The 16,482-nt window shown below is 44.8% G+C and overlaps 1 protein-coding gene across 5 annotated transcripts in view; it reads left to right on the top strand.

The window, feature by feature from the left end:
- Window positions 1-16,482, top strand: part of PRR5L (proline rich 5 like) — a 95,745-nt gene that overhangs the window by 47,310 nt on the left and 31,953 nt on the right. For all 5 annotated transcript variants that reach the window (XM_027837885.1, XM_027837882.1, XM_027837883.1 and 2 more), the window contains exon 4: window positions 2,350-2,398. In XM_027837885.1, the coding sequence (XP_027693686.1) occupies window positions 2,350-2,398 (49 nt within the window). The remainder of the gene's footprint in view (window positions 1-2,349; window positions 2,399-16,482) is intronic.

The raw sequence follows: 16,482 nt of genomic DNA, 5'->3' as shown, positions 1-16,482 counted from the left end.
TATCCACCGCACCACCCAGCTGCTTTTATTGTTTTAATGTCGGACTTGGAGTCACAAAGTATAAAAAGACTGGGATTGGAATGTAGCCTCTGGTACATGCTTGCTGTGTGATCCTGGAAAGTCGAAGACCTCTCTGAGTTTTGTTTAACTCATCTGTAAAATGGGGGTGCCCATAGCACCTCTCGTGGTTGTTCTAAGGGGCAAATGAGATAATCTATGTGAAGTGCTCAGTTTACCTTAAAGTGCAGTATAAATGTGATCTGCTTCTATTATTGTTCAGGTCTGTAGCAAACCTGTGGCTTCACTGGCGGGTTCCCTGCACCCAGTCTGCTTGACATCTCTGTTCTTTCCGGTAGAAACTCATTAGGATTGTCAGATCCTAGACTTAGAGCTTGAAAGGGCTGACGGGACAATCGAGGACACCGAGGCTGAGTTGCTTGCTGTTACAAAGACAGTAAGAGTTGAATCCTGTCCTCTGCCTCCTTATCCAGTGCCCAGATTCAAGTCCTGCTTGTGTCTCCCCCTCCCACCTGTGTGAGAGGGACGAGTTAAAATCCCCTGCGCCTCGTTTCCTCATCTGTCCAATAAAAGCTTTGGCCTAGATGGTCTCCAGAGTCCTCTGACTCCACTGCACAACACAGCTTCCCTGGCTGGCAGTTCTTGGTCCCGACCGGGGCCACCCACAAAGTTCCAACCTCCAGTTCTTGGCTGATTTGCTAGAGGGAAATGATGAGTGTTGAGGCCGGTGACTGAGCAAGCCCACGTTACTGGCTCTGCTTTCTTCACCAAGTTCTCTTTCACAGCCTATAACTTAGATCTCTCTTCCTGCCCAGTCCCCTCCACCACCCGACAGACTTGCATGATCTTTTGACTAGAGCTTGGATAGAAAAATACCTTCAGCACTTGGCAGTAGTAGACAGAATTTCTTCCAAGAATTACAAAATTAGAGGTCCAGAGCTGGGAGAGAACCCAGATACCATCGAGGCTAACTCCCTCATTTTACAGATAAGGAAACTGAGGCTCAGGAAGATGGTGTTCCTGAGGTTCCATAGGTAGTTGGGATTTCAACCCAGTGTCTCACGCTGCTTCGAGGAAAGATGGGGCAGGATTGCTGCCTCCTTTTTTGATGTGTATCTGCAGCTGTCTGAGGCTGATATATGGAGCTTCATATTTTATGTTTGTTTTAGCTGCCCTCTTCCCACTCTTAGCTCCCATCCTGTCTTCTGCGCGTAAGCCATGCCTGGCAGTCGCCTGTTCCTTCTCCTTCTGTGGCCTGTGGAAACATGTCTGTAGCAGTTAATGGGATGACAGCTGAAACCTGAGCGCCACAAGAGAAAGAGCTGATAGGATGGGCAACTGAAATGTAGAGGGGTGTGAAGCCCAGGCTTGGAGATGGTAACTCTTGTTTGTAGGATTGGCTGAGAAATGGGCCTGGGGAAGGCACCATCAATTAACACAGAGTAGAAATCCTTGTGACCTTCACTCCTTGGCCCTCACTTTCCTCATGGGGAAAAAAATGGTGGAGGGAGGAGAAGCAAGTTCAAGGGTCCTTGAGGTCCCGTCCAGCTCTCTGATCCTATGATAAAGTGAGGATGCCATTTTCCTCCCTAACTTTAAACCCCTTCTATCTTCTCTCCTCCTTAGGGCCCTTTCATCTGATGTAGGGGAAGTCTGTTACAGTCAGTCTCCTTTCTGAGGAGCGGATATTGAAACCGTTAAGATGCTGCAGCATCCAGATGTATCGCCAAGCCCACCCAGGTGTCATCGCGGGCTACCTCAGTCCCCATCGCTGCTGCCCTTACCACTCTTATGAAGGCCACTAATGTGGCTTATGGAAAGTGCCTTGAGTCAGGAGATAGCCCAGATTTAAGGCCCATCCTAGCCACCCACCAGCTGGGGGCTAACAATGCCTGTCTCTTGGGCCTGTTGTGAAGCTCAGAAGAGATGGTATATGTCCACATCTCCGGAAACCTGCAGCTCTCCTTGGGTGCCCTTTGCCACCTGGTGTGGTGGAATCGGGGCCTCCATGTCCTTCGCTTATAGATTTAGAGTTGGTTGCGGGGGAGCCATGGGGTCCTCTAGTCTAACCCCTTCATTTTACAGGAGAGGAAACTGAGGCCCAGAAACAAATGGCCAGCCCAAAGTCACACCACTAGTAGAAGAAGGAGGGAGAGGGCTTGTCTCTCCTACCCCAGGCTACTACCTGCTCTAATCTGGACCAAGCAATGTCCTTGCTTGTCTCCCAACTCAGGTTGTCCATCCTGTAGGCAGGGTATCTAGCATGGGTGTGTAAACTGATTAAAAGTTGCTGAGCGTCACACTAATGTCTGAGTGTTTGTTTTCTCCTAGGCGGCTGCTGAAGAGTGAACTTGGATCCTTCATTACAGACTATTTCCAGGTAAAACGACATATATAGAGATATATTGGGAGGTGTGTATTTGTGTTTGTGTGTGAGAGATCAGTGCCATACAAGTGTATATATATTTATACACTTAGTGTCTTTCTCTTTGCACACACACATGTACATCATTGGTCCAACAAATATTTATAAGTGCCTACTATGTGTGAGGCATTTATGAGCACAGACTTAGTGCTAGGAGCTATGAGGAATGAAAAGATGAATAAGAAATAATCAGAAACCAGCCCCTATTCCTCCAGGAGTCCACTTTACCTATCAGCCTCAGTTTCCTCATTTGTAAAATGGAAAGGATTTGACTAGACAAGTTCCGTGCTTCCTTCAAGATTTAACGATCTGTTATCTTTAACAATTATAAAGCACTAATGAGCTTAAGCTTTTTAGGATCATAGACCCAGAACTCAAAGGGACCAGAGAGGTCATCTAAACTACATGCCTCATTTCACAGCTGGGGAAACTGAGTCCCAGAGAGATGAAGTGATTTGACTGGCATCCCATAAGTGGTAAGATGTAGCTCTCGAATGTGACCCCAGGCCCTCTGATTCCAAATCTGTTACATTTCGCATCGCATGACACTGTTGTAGGCCTAGCTGTGACCTTGTAGAACAGCCTAGCTCAGTACACAGGGATTTGGCAGCAATGGTTGACCTCTGATCCACGAATTATTTTGGCCATGTAGCAACTCGGGAAACTTTTCATGAAGATGTTTGTCCACAGGCCTTTTGTCTGCCTTGCCTGGATCTGTGATCTCATCTCTGTGTGGGCACACTTTCTACCAATGCAAGTCAAAATCTCTGCCACAACTTAGGAGGTGGTTTACTAAGGCATCCAGGTCTTCCTGACTCTCAGATCCAGCACACCGGCATTGTATAGCTGGGTGTTAAACGCACAGAGTCCTGGACTTGGAGTTAGGAAGACTTGAATTCAAACCTTGCCTCAGACACTTACTAGCTGGGTGGCCTCAGACACTTACTAGCTGGGTGACCCCAGACAAGTCAGTTAACCTCTGTAGTGGTGACGGCTCATACTTTGTTTAATGTAGGGACAGTATGTTAGGTGTAGGGATGAGTGTCTGTTACCTCATCTGTATAATGGGGATAATAGCTGTACCGGCCTCATAGTGTTGTAGATCAAGTGAGTTAAGATATGGAAGGTACTTTGCAAACCTTAAAGCACTATATAAAAGTTAGCTGTTATGATTTTCATTCCAACATCTTTCTTTCTACCTCCTCAGGTGATTTAAAAAAAATAATCTTGTAAATATGTTTTGTTTGACTCTACGTGTAAGACCTGTGTCAAATTGCTTGCCCTCTTAGTGAGGAGAGAAGAGAAGGAGGGAGAGAATTTGGAACTCAGAGTTTTAAGAAAAGAATGTTAAAAATTATTTTTACTTATAATTGGGGGAAAACAAAATTTTTAATTAAAAAAAAATAATCCTGCAGATAATCCTCTGGCCTTTGGCTTCCCCAAACTTAGCAAGACTTGTCCTCCAACAGTGGGCGCTCATATTTAGAGTCTCTCATCTTGGTGGCTCTAATGCCCAACCTTGGGTTCTATTGAACCGGCCTTGATAACCCAAAATCACTTTCAAGTCTTTTATGCAGGTGACCCTCGATAGCTGGAGGCATCAGAAGAGGATTCTAATGAAAGAATTCTTCTCTTTTATTGGAGAAGGGTAAAAACCCCACAGCTTACAAGGGGATGTCCTATTCTTTGTACCATTGTCATTGACCTTTAGAGGCTTTCCCAAGTTGAATGCCAGAGGTGGTGGACTGTGGGTGTCAAATGTTGGATACAATGTTCAGACTTGTTTGATGTGTTGACTAGTTGGGCCGAACTGCTTTTTTTTCCACCCTATTTTTTATTCTTTGCTATAAGGGGGAAATGGTGCACGGATGTGCTGGGAGTTGTAGGTGATGTAAAAACAAAAATAGCAATAAAAATTGATTTATTTAAAAAGGGCATGTCCTATTGATAGGTTGGGTTGTGTTCTTCTCCATGAGGGAAAGACGGCAATCTTGGGCTTTTGTTTTAATTTTTGCTATTTTAGTCATTTAGGTGGGGCTCATAAGGATGATGACTTTTCCTATTCCTTGCTAAATATAAGAGCAATGTGGAATAGTGTGAATAGCTCTGGGTTTGGAGCCAACAGGCCCAGGATCAGTTCCCAAGTCTGCAATTTGGTACCTGTGTAACAGGGCAAGTGAGTTTCTTCCTTTGTAAAATAAGGGTATTGGCCTGAGTGGCCTCTGAAGTCCCTTTCACTTCTAAATTTGTGTTCCTTTGACCTGCACCTTCATCAATGTGGACATTCCCTCCAATGGGGTAAATCCCAACCCACCCATGCCCCTTCTGCCTGTATGACTCTCTTGTCCATGCTTCTTCTCAGCCCCCCGTTGGCAGGCTACCCTACATGCAAAGGCCTTCCTTTAGAAGACAACATGTTTTAAAGGCTTTTAGAGTTTCCAGTATAGGAAGGGCAACTTGGGAATTGTTTTTTTTTTTTTCTCGATTTCCAAAGTATAACTGAAAAGTGTGCTTGCTTTGAAAGACCCCTGGACGTCGTCATGCTCTTCCCTATCGGCCCTATTTGAAAAAGGGATTGCTGTTGTCTCGAGGGATGAGCCGTGATCCCACAGAAACAGAGAATTTAGTCAGGCTTTAGTGCCTCTGGCCTGCTTGAAAGAAAGCTCTGTCCACAGAGCAGCAAAACACGAAGATTAACAGAGATAATTAGTCAGCAGCTGAATCATTTCAACTGCCCTTGACTCATAAGCTGCGCTCTCAGGCTCTCGCGCTCTCCTCTCCCACTGTCTTTGCGATGTGGTTCCAAATCAAACCACAGAAAAGCGTTTTGTTTTGTTTTCAATCAGTCCCGAAGACGCTTGCAACCTCCCACTGCTGAGTCCTAATTGACATTTAACATAAAATGGAATTGATATGTGTTCTCGAACTGGTCTGCTTACTCTTCTTTGACCTTTGCCAAAATTTGCTTGTCTGTATGCCTTTGCACAGCATGTCCTCTGTTCCTGGGATGCTCTTCCTTCTCACCTTTACCCCTTAGGATTGCTACCTTCCTTCAAAACTCGGGTCAAGCACCATCTTCTGTAGGAGGCCTATCTTGATCCCTTCCTCTCTAGGTCCACCCCGCCCCATTACTCTATATCTATTTTGTAAGTATTTTTATTTGCTAGTTGGTGTATATGTATATGTTGTTTCTCCCCTCCCAACCCCTAAATGAATAGAAGCTTGGTGAGGGCAGAAATTGCTTTATATTCCCCATGCCTAGAACAGTAGATGGAATATACTAAACTTTTCCTAAGGACATGTTGAATGGGTAAATGGATTTAACTGTCCATTTTCCAACAAAAAAAAAAAATCAAACATTTATGGAAAGCCTGCTAGGTTTAGGAGGAGACAAGTACAAAGAATGAAACAACCCCTACTTGTAAGAAGCTAACATTCTAATGGGAGGGAAACTCCCCATCTCTGAAACCATGCTGCTTCCTGAGAAACTTATGAGGGGTGGCATGCAGGAAGTTTTCAAAAATAACCAAATGGTGTGATTTATTTTTTGTATCAACAGCATGCAATAAAGCATTAACCGCAGCACAGAGAGAAAAATGAAGCTCTCCTTCCCGGTGGCTGCTGGGTTTCATGTCCTGGTGTGTGTGTGTAGGGGACTGGCTGAGGGGGTAGGGTTGAAAATGGGACAGTTTCTATGTTTTTTGCAGAGAGAGGGGCTGCTCCCAAAACCATTCATCCCAACTTAAATCTTGGTTGAAGACAGAGCCAGGTCTGAGGATAAATAAAGTAGAGGAGGATTTAACATTCCCTAGTTGATTTATAAACTGTTCTAATGGGAACCATCCAACTACCTTTACTGAGGAGCTGAAAGAAGCCCAGAGTTAGTGGGATTTGAACCCCAGGTTCCTGGCTCTTGGTCTACTGTCTCTTTCCCTATCACCCTACTCTTTGTCCTTCAGAAAACAGATATTTAATTGGTCAGCCAATAACCAAGCTTTGATTAGGTGCCTGCTGTGTGCCAGGCACTATGCTAGGCTCGGAGGCCACAAAAAACAAAGATGAAATGGCCCTTTCTTCCAAGGAGTTTACATGACATCAATATATACAAAAGACGTAAAAGGTAATTTGGAGTTTGGGATCGCACTCACAACCAGAGGGATCACGGAGACAACACTGGAGCTGAGGTTTGAAGGAGGCTGACTTGGTGTTATGGTGAAGGAAGGAAGATGGGGAGGCAGAGGTCAGAAGTCGTGTGGAGGAACAGTTTTGGCTAGACTGTGTGAAATTGTTATAGGTAATAAGGGTAGAAACGTAGATTGGGGCCAGGTGGCAAAGGGCTTTAACAGGCAAACAGAGGAGTTTGGATTTGATCCTGGACGAAAAAGGCACTGGAGTTAGAAATACTGAAAATGAAACTGTGCAAAACCCCATGCTAGTATCCTAGGTGAGGTTGGGCCTTTTTATCCAAGGCTCTGAACCCACGCCAGCATAAAGGAAGGTGAGAATGAGCCCCTCCAGGTCCTAGCTTCTGCAGAATCTCTCCAGGCGGAGAAGGGTCGGTGGCTGATGATGAGGTTTAAACCATCCAAGCAGATACATGAGCGGCTGGGGAGATGGCACGCCAACATTGCCTCAGATGGTCAGGGAGGTGGAAATTGGATGTTCGAGGCACTGAGCTCATTAGTTGATAAGGACTGGCAGAAACAGGCCAAGCAGGCCTGTTCCGAAACATCCAGTTCATTTCAGCCGGGAAGACTGACTTGCCCTTGGCTCGGTTCACCCCCAACACCCAACTTGAAACCTGCCCATATGGCTCAGGTTAGAAACCGTGCATTTTAGTTTTGCTGCCTCGTAGAGCACTCTAAAAGGGACTGCATTCTGTGATGCATAATGAAAGTGATGGGGGCAAGGGCAGGTAGCCATACAATAGGTTCGATCTCCTGGAGATAGAGAGGAGAGAGAGTTTGATTTCCCAGAAAGGACTGACGTGTAGGGCCAGGAAAGCAAAAAGGAAAAAAAAACCCAAGACTAGGTTTTTGTGATGGGAGAGCATTGATGACCCCGTCTGCTCTAATTTGATTTGAGCCTGAAGAGAAAATTGAGTTTTTCCAAAGGCCGCTGGCAGAGGAGGGTAACTACATACCCCAGTGCCAGCTACAATAATTAAGTCCTTATAATGCTTGAAACTGATAGTGTGAGCTGCTCAGTGTTTTTCCACCATTTCGATAATTGGGTACTCTGATGGTGAAAGGAGTGGAGACTGAGGAGCAGATACTCTCCAACATTTTCCATCTGCTCTCAGCTACGTATTTATTAGACATTTGAGGTTTTATTCTGTTTGGTTTTTTTTTTGACCACTGAAAGTTAAAATACTTTTCCATGTATTAGACATTTGAGGTTTTATTCTGTTTGTTTTTTTTTCTGACCACTGAAAGTTAAAATGCTTTTCCATGGAATAGAATTTTTGCATCATTCTCAAATTTGGTCTCAAGTCAATGACTTAGAAGCTTCTTTGGTAGAAGGGAAATTCATCGAACTAAGATTGCCAGTAGGTCATGGATCATCTGGTAGCACTAATTTTTTTTCCATTTCCTGTTCATGAATCTGAAGGAATTCCAGCAAGATAGTTATCCTACCACCACCTCATCGTCGTCATCATCATAATCAAAAACAAAAATGGAGTGGTTCCTTTCACAGTGTAAAGAGAATCATATGAAAAGTCTGTCCCCTTGGGAGTCTGTAATCTGAAAAAGACCAGAAGCATTTTGGGAAGCAGGGTCAAAGCAGGGGAGAAGAAGAATATAGAGAGGCCCATGGGGGATAGGGTACAAGAGTACAATACAATCAAAGCCAGAAAGGAATTGTTTGAAAGGCATTGTGTTGGGTTCTAGAACTACATAGACAGGAACAATAAGAAAAAATGGTGTCTGCCCTCAGTTGTGTGTGTGTGTATGTATATATGTGTGTATATACATACATATATATATATATATATATATATACACACATGTGTGTGTGTATGTATATTTATATTTTTAAAAAATTTCCAGAGGAAAGAAAGATCCCTAACTGTGACCAGGGTTTGGAAACCCTTTTTGTGTCCTGGCTATCTGGTGAAACCTATCACCCCATCTCAGAATGGTTTTAAATGCATAAAATAAAATACATAGGATTACAATGGAAACCACTCACATATAAATATAGCTATCAAAGTATTTTGTAAAAACAAGTTCATGGACCCCAGATTAAGAACTCCTGAAGTAGGATGATTCCAAAAGATCTTCCTATAGGGGATAGTGCATGACCTGAGCCTTAAAGGAAGCCAGGGACTTTGAGAAGCCATGATGAGTGGGGCATCTGTTCCAGGAATGGTAAATAGCTTATGCAAAGGCCCAGAGGCCAGAGATGGAATGCTGAGTTCAGGGACCTACAAGTAATCCAGTTTGTCTGGAAAGGAGAATAGGGAAGTAATATGCAATAAACCTGAGAAGACAGTCTGGAGCCAGACAGTAAAAGCAGGAAATGATGGGGCCTGGACTGGCCAAAAGAATCAGAGGATCTCAGTGTCAAAAGGTAATTTAGTCCCACCCTTCATTTTACAACTTGGGAAGTGTCTGAGGTAGGTCTCCTCACTCCAAGTTGAGCCCTATCTCTGGTGAGCCTTTAGAAGGTAAATTTTGGGAGTCAAGGTAAGAAACATCAGGGGAGGCCCACGAGCAAATACCAAAGAATCTTGGGAGTTTGGTGGTGGAAGGGTCATTCAGTTTTGTCCAGCCCCTCATTTGACAAATGAAGAAACGGATCCAGGCAAGTCAAGTCATTTGCTCAAGGTCACAGCTAGCTGGTGACAGAAACTCACCAATCCTGTCCCCTGCTTTCAAAGATGAGGAAACTGAGGCCTAGAGAGATGATGTGATTAGAACCCACGTCTTCCGACTCTAAGCCTAGTACTCTTTTTAATTCACTGTACGGGCCTTCTGGCTCCAAATGCAGTGTTTATTTCCATGACATAATGAGACTTTCTCTATGTACCCTGAAATGACTAAGCTCCCTGCACACAGGCAGTCTTTGAACAACAGTCCTAATCGATATCCTTTGCTGAATTGGCCCAAGAAGCAGATCTGCCTACCAAGGGACTGCAAGCAGTCTTCCAGGTCTTCCAGTTGGCTAGCTGCTCTTGAACAAGTTACTTCTCTTGGACTCAGTTTCCCCATCTTTAAAATGTGGAGGTTGAGTTAAGGTCTGTTGTTCTTCTAAAAGCCTATGAGTGTATACTTTTGAACATTTCCAGAAATTTCCAGCAGTCATTACATTACCTGTGTGTACTGTCTGAAAACAACTCATGTGTCTATAGCGATTTTAGATTTACAGAGTCCTAAATAGTCAGTTCATTGGCAAGCATTTAAGGGCCTACTATAGACCCATCACTGAGCATACAAAGATGAAGATGAGACAGTCCCTTCTGACATCCTCTGGGAAAATTAAGGATGTAATAAATTAATAGATAATGTTTGCTCAGAACAACCTTGTGATGGGACTAGTATAGACATTTATATCTCCATCTTGTGGATGAGTTCAGACGTGAAGTGACTCGCTTAATGTCACGTAAGAAGTGGCAGAATCAGAATACAGACCCAGGCCTCTTGGTACCCAAGTCCAGCGTTCTTTCCAAGACTCTGTGAAAAGATCCAGTTCTAGAACAGTCCTTGAGGAGTTCACAGTCTAGCAGGAGACTCCCTCCAGGCATAGGGTTAGAAGGGAGTTCAGAGGCCATCTCTTCTAAGTCCCTAATTTGAACCTAGGTCTTCAGAATCTAGAACCAGTGTCCATTTCCTTGTACCTTGTAACTTCTCTGCTGGTCTTTTTGTTTTTCTAGAGGTGGCCCTGCTGTCCTTGTCCCTCCCTGTGGCGGGGATACCCCTTAGAAGGCCAAGGTCCTTGTGGGCATGAGGCATGTTCTCTCTGGCTTTGTCCTGCAGCCTCTTTCCCTCCTCTGCTCCTCCCTAGAACTCCCTCCTGCCTGTGGCACTGTTAGTGAGTGAAATCTCTGTCTGTGCTGCCCACTTAATGACTGAAGTCTGGGGTGGTTTGGATTACTTTTCCCCGGACAGTCTCATTTACGAGTTTCCAAGCTAGCTACGCCTCATTTTTCTGTTTGCAGTCCATATTTCTATCTAGAATAGAATAAACAAACATGACAGCCGTCCCCTGCTTCCTGACCCAGGCCCTTCTGCAAACTTCATTAAAGAGTGGCTTGTGCTGTTTTCTGGTTCATTACTGGGGGGTACTCGGTGACTCTAACTCTGGCATCCAGGATCTGGCTTCCCCTGCCTGCTCTACTGCTGTCCCTGACTTTAGGCCATTCCTTTGGAGATGTGGTAGGAGAAGCAGAGTCCTTTTGTCAAACTGTGTCCTCATCACCCATCAATCACCAAGCATTTATTAAGCCTCTACTGTGTTCCAGGCACTGTGCTATGTGCTGGGGTTACAGATACAAAGTGTGAAGCAAAAATCACTACTTGTAACGTGTTTACATTTTAACCAAGTATTTAGTATCTCTCTACTGTTTGCCTGGACTCAAAAGGGGTATAGTGGAATGTAAAACAAGGGCCCTTCTTAAGAGGCTAATGGTCTGATTGGGATAAACGGGACAGATACAGGAAAAAGCTAACTATCAACGTCAGGCATAGCATGTGCTAAGTGTTCAATGAGAAGAAGACACCCTGAGACCCGGGCACCTTCCTTGTACCTGAGTAGCCACTATCAAATGAAGGTAATATTTCCCATAGTCCTTTAAGGAGGTCTAATAAGATGTATTGGATCTGCTCCTTAGCATCTAAGATGACAGGTATAGTGCTGTGCTGTCCTCTGCCCTGCTCAGACCACATTTGGAGTTTTGTGGTGGCTTCTGGGTGTCATGGCTGAAGGAGGACATAGATGAGCTGGAGAGGGTTCAGAAGAGGACCCCTAGGATCTCTCCTATAGTACACTGTATTTAGTTACTTTGCGTATGTATGTATGCATATACACATATAGAACATATACATGTATATATGCATTGTACATGCATGTATACACATATGAATGTTGACCTCATTGACAGTAGGGATTGTTTCATTTTTTGTATTTGCATCCCCAGCATTTAGCACAGTGCCTAATACATAGTAGGCACTTAACGCATGCTTGATGACTGATTGATTGATCAAGATCATGACATTAGAATCCATTGAATAAACTGCAGATTTTTACCTTTGACAAGATAAGACCTGGGAGAGGGAGATATGATCATTTGTTTGTTTTTTTTTTCAAGAATATGAAGGGCTGACATGTTTTATTCATCTAATCATCCATCCATTCTGGACATCTTGGAATATCTGGTCATTTCAACCTCTGTTTTCTCCCCCAACCTCCACTTGGTCTGCTTTCAACACCACGCTGCCCTTCCTGAGTGAATTAACTTGGTCGGCTTTAGAACTTCCTCCTGGGGATAAGCTTGGATGACTGTGCTTCACACACACATACACACACACATACACACACACACACACACGCACACACACACGCGTGTGCGCCCAGACATGTTAAGCCATTCTACCATATGCCTTGCCACCATGTATGTCTCCTCTTCACACATGTGCTTTTCCATCTCTTGCCCTGGGCACAGTAATCAAACCAAAGCTACCTTTGCTTCTGGAAAGGTGGCGATTGCCTGGCCTTTGGCTCCAGCCGCCATCTCTGTGATAACCCAGGCCAAAGCTCTCTTCACTGACCATCACTCCCCTGTATGTGTGCTTTCCCCTATTAGAATGTAAGCTTCTTGAGGGCACAGACTGCCTAACTTTAGATTTTTTATCTTTAGGACTCCTAGCATGGCACCTGGCACATAGTAGGCACTTAACTACTTCTTTCATTCATTCATTCATTCATTCATTTCTCTTGGCTCCCCAGGGCAGAACTGAGAGTCATGAATAGTCATAAATCAGAAAATTTGGGCCCAGCAGTCAGAGCCATCCAGAAATGAATTGGGCTGCCTTGAAAACTCCGGGCACCAGAAAACTCCGGAAGCCGCTCTCTTTACTGATTCCACCCTGTACAAGAAAATGTCTGTGGCCCTTAAACCTTGACTTAATTTTTTCAAAATGTAGATTGACTCTCAGCACCACAGAAAGACAGGGTGTTTGCAAGTGGAAAGCACCCTCTAGCCTGGGAGTCTGTAGGCCTGGGCTCTAGGCCTGACTCACCATGCAAACTACAACAAGTGTTTTAATATCCCCTGTGCCTCAGTATTTTCACTTGCAAACTGGGGAGAGTAACACACCCGTGTCAAACTCAGACTCATAATGGAAGTACCCACTTTCATTTGGAAGAAATTTGAAATTTAATAAGTAGGTGCTGTCCCAGAAACTGAGTTCAGGAAATTCCAGGGTTCATAGAGTGGTTTGTGACAAAGGTCTCTGAAGGTGTCTTGACATTTTGATTGAGGGTCAGGTAATCAGGAGGCAGCATACATAGTGCTGTGGGTCAGAGGAGCTTGATTCGAATTCTGCCTTTGACTTTTATTGTAAGTCACCTGTCTGCCTCCCTGGGCACTGGTTTTCTCATCTGCAAAATGAGGAGGCTGGATTTGATGACCCAAAGCGGATAGAGTGCCAGGCCTGGAGTCATGAAGACTCATTTGTGTGAGTTCAAATCTGTCTTGTGACACTTACTAGCTGTGTGACCCTGGGCAAGTCACTTCAGCCTGTTTGCCTCAGTTTCCTCATTTGTAAAATGACTCGGAGGAGGAAATGGCAAAAACACTCCAGTATCATTGCCAAGAAAACCCCAAATGGGGTCATGGAGAGTCAGATATGAATGAAAAACAACTGAAAAGGTCCCTTCCAACACCAAATCCATGATCCTGGATCTTTGATGGTCGGTGAGTCATTGACCCTCCCTAGGACTCAGTTTCCTCATCTGTAAAATGAGGGGGCCTAGATTAAAGGGTGCCTGAGGTTCCCTCTATCTCCAGATCTATGGCCCATGTGATCCACAGTCTTCTTTCTGTCAGCTGCTCTTCACAGTATGGTTCTGATCCCCTCCCCCGGCCTCAGTATTCATTAACCCTTTAGCAGCAGCTGGCCTGGTGGGGGTGTTTGTGCAGAGAAAAGAATGATGGGTGACAAGAGTGGACTTGGAGCTGGAGAGTCTGTCTTTCAGGCCTGACCATCCTGTGGGCCAGTTTTATGTATTTAGGCAAGTCACCCTTCTCTCTGGGCTGGTTTCCTGTTGAATAAAACGAAGAGGGACAGGTTAAATGATTTGTCAAGGGCCCTTCCAGCTCTAGCATTCAGTGATTTTGGGAGGGAGAGGACCCGGATTCAAATCCCAGACCCGCCACTTCCTGTAGGACCTTGAGCATCACTTTACCATCAGGGCCTGCGTTTCTGCATCTCTAAAATGAGGGAGTTGGAGTAGATGGCGTCCCAGGTCCCTTCCTACTCTAACTCTGACCCTGTGGGCTTCTCCTTGGTGATTGCACTGACAGTCACTCCTTTTCCCCTTCATTTTTATTACTAGTATTTCTAATAGCATGAAAAGGCCTCACAGCTGTGGCTGAGTTAGGGGGCGTCTACCCCAAGCGTGTGAAGATGTCCCCCAGTGGAACGGGAGGACGAGAACAGTTTGTTCCGAAGGCCGGGAAGGCGGCTGAAGCAGGTGCTGCAGAGCGCTTAGAGCTTGGTCGGACATCAGAGATGCCAGGGTCATCTGCTGCATCCATCACCAGCTGTCCCGACTTTTGTCCTGCCACTGGACTTCGATGACCCTGGAAGACAGAGCGAGGCTGATGACTTTGTGCAACCCTGCCTCACTCGAATCCAATTCACCCACAAGTCAAGACGTCAACCGTGATGTCGTCGGTCCTCTTGGAAAACAACATTTTATCCCTTTCTGACCACACTTAACGTATTCAGTTTTACATCACGTCTGTGTCTTGCCTTCTTTCTTAGATGCGGGCATCTTCAGGGCATGAACAGCTGTCATCTTTGTATTCCCCCCTCCACCATGCACATCTATTTGGTGTAAACTTTTAAGTGCTGTAAAATGTGTTTTTTGATGTTATTTTGCAAAGCATTTAACATGTTATCTCATCAGAACCTCAGAGGTGCATACTCTGGGTATCATTATCTCCATTTTGCAAATGAGGAAATTGAGCCTCAGAAAATTCCAGTGACTCGTCCAGGGTCCCGTGGCTCACCCAGATTGTCTTGCACACTTTCCAGTCCACTGCTGTATCCACTGTGTCAGCCCTTTTAGCACTGAGTTTGCTCATGTCTTGGCATTTGCCCCCTCTCAAAATAGGAGGCATATCAGGGTTGTGAATAAAAGAGAGGGGCCTGCTGGGGGAATGGCCCTGATACTTACCTCCTATGAAACTGAGTAGAGGTTTGTCCTGAGTGTCACTAAGCAGCCGGCTGCCATGATAGTACTCACAGACCGGCTGCTCTTTGGTCAGTTACTTTCGTTCATCAAAATTGATTTGTTGGTGTGATAGGTGGGAGCCGTGAGGTAGATTTCTGCCTACTGGCTTGGGAAGGGTACCTGACATTTTCCTCCCCTCTTCTATTTCAAACAATCCCTTCTAACAAAGATTTTTTAAAAAGAGGAAACACATTGGTGGTGCAGCAGTTTCTGCGGTATTCCACACCTGTGGTCCCCACCTCTGCAATAAAAGGAGGGAGACTGGATCAAGATTTTCACCGTAGAGCTAGAGGGAATCTTGAGGTCCTTTAGACCAGGAGATAAAATGAATTGTCCAAGGTCACCTAGGCAGTGAGAGCTCAGCAATTTCTCACGTTGTCTCTGGGGCCAAGCTTAGTTATTATAACTACACAGTGTTCAGCTTCCCAAATGCAATGCTTGGGACCAGGAGAGCCAGGAAGGAGGGAAATGAGAACAGGGGTCATTGCACGGGACTAGTTCCAACAAACATGGGAAAAGGAGCATTTTGTTCTGTTATGCAAGAGGTGCTGGTTTCCCACATGGCCAGAGTTCTACCTTCCTTTTTGCAACCCAGATCCAATCCAGCAAACATTTATTAAGTGCCTACTGTGTGCAAAGTACTGAGAATACAACGACAGGGTTTGGAGTTAGAAGGACCTTAGAGATCATTAAACCCCCTTATTTTACAGCTAAAAGCCCACATCGTAAGTGACTTATCCACATAACTGAGCCAGGATTCAAATCTGAGTCCTCAGATTCTAAATCTAGGGTCCCTTTCACCGACACACTGCTATGATTGACCCTTTGAGGTCCCCTTCCTAGAAGATTGGCCCCGACTTTGTCCTTGCTTGGACCCTTAACTTTACTCTTCCTCTCTAAGCAGCCCCTGTAGACCTCCCCCTGCCCTTTAATCAGAATTACCTGGTGAGTGAGAGCCTCGGGTTTGTTTCATATATGTGGCTCCCCCCTGGTCACCTGGAATAATTGGTATGTTCTACCTGGGCCTCGGTTTCCCCTTTCTCCAAAGCAAGTACCGAAGAGCTTTGGGAGTCATCCCAAGGTATCTTTGAGGCAGAAAGAAGACTGGGCTCATTGGCAGGAGACTGGGGTTCAAATCCTGACTGACAGTAGCTGTGTGACTTTGAGCAAGTCATCTGGCTTCCCTCGGCCCCAGTTTCATCATCTGAAAATTGAGGTCAATACAAATATATATGTTTGTATGTATATATATATGTATATATGTGTATGCATACATACATACACACATATAAATCCCCGGTTTCATCTGAAAATTGAGGACCATGTATACATGCATGCGTATCTATATATACATATAAACACATATACATGCATACACACATATATAATATATACATGCATATATGCTTCATTTTGGGAACCCCTGTGCTAAATGAAGTCTCCCTTTAGGTACACGGTTGGTCCCCTTTATTCCTTGTGGGATCTGGAGTTTAGACAGAAGGTAGCTAACGATAGGTAGATTACGAATGAGCAGATAGATGGGTAGATCGATAGGGATCCTCTTTGAATGCTTACTA

The sequence above is a fragment of the Vombatus ursinus genome, unplaced genomic scaffold, assembly GCF_900497805.2.
Source record: "Vombatus ursinus unplaced genomic scaffold, bare-nosed wombat genome assembly UNPS02014822.1, whole genome shotgun sequence".
In the NCBI taxonomy this organism is placed as follows: domain Eukaryota; kingdom Metazoa; phylum Chordata; class Mammalia; order Diprotodontia; family Vombatidae; genus Vombatus; species Vombatus ursinus.
This window is presented reverse-complemented; position numbering and strand designations above follow the sequence as displayed.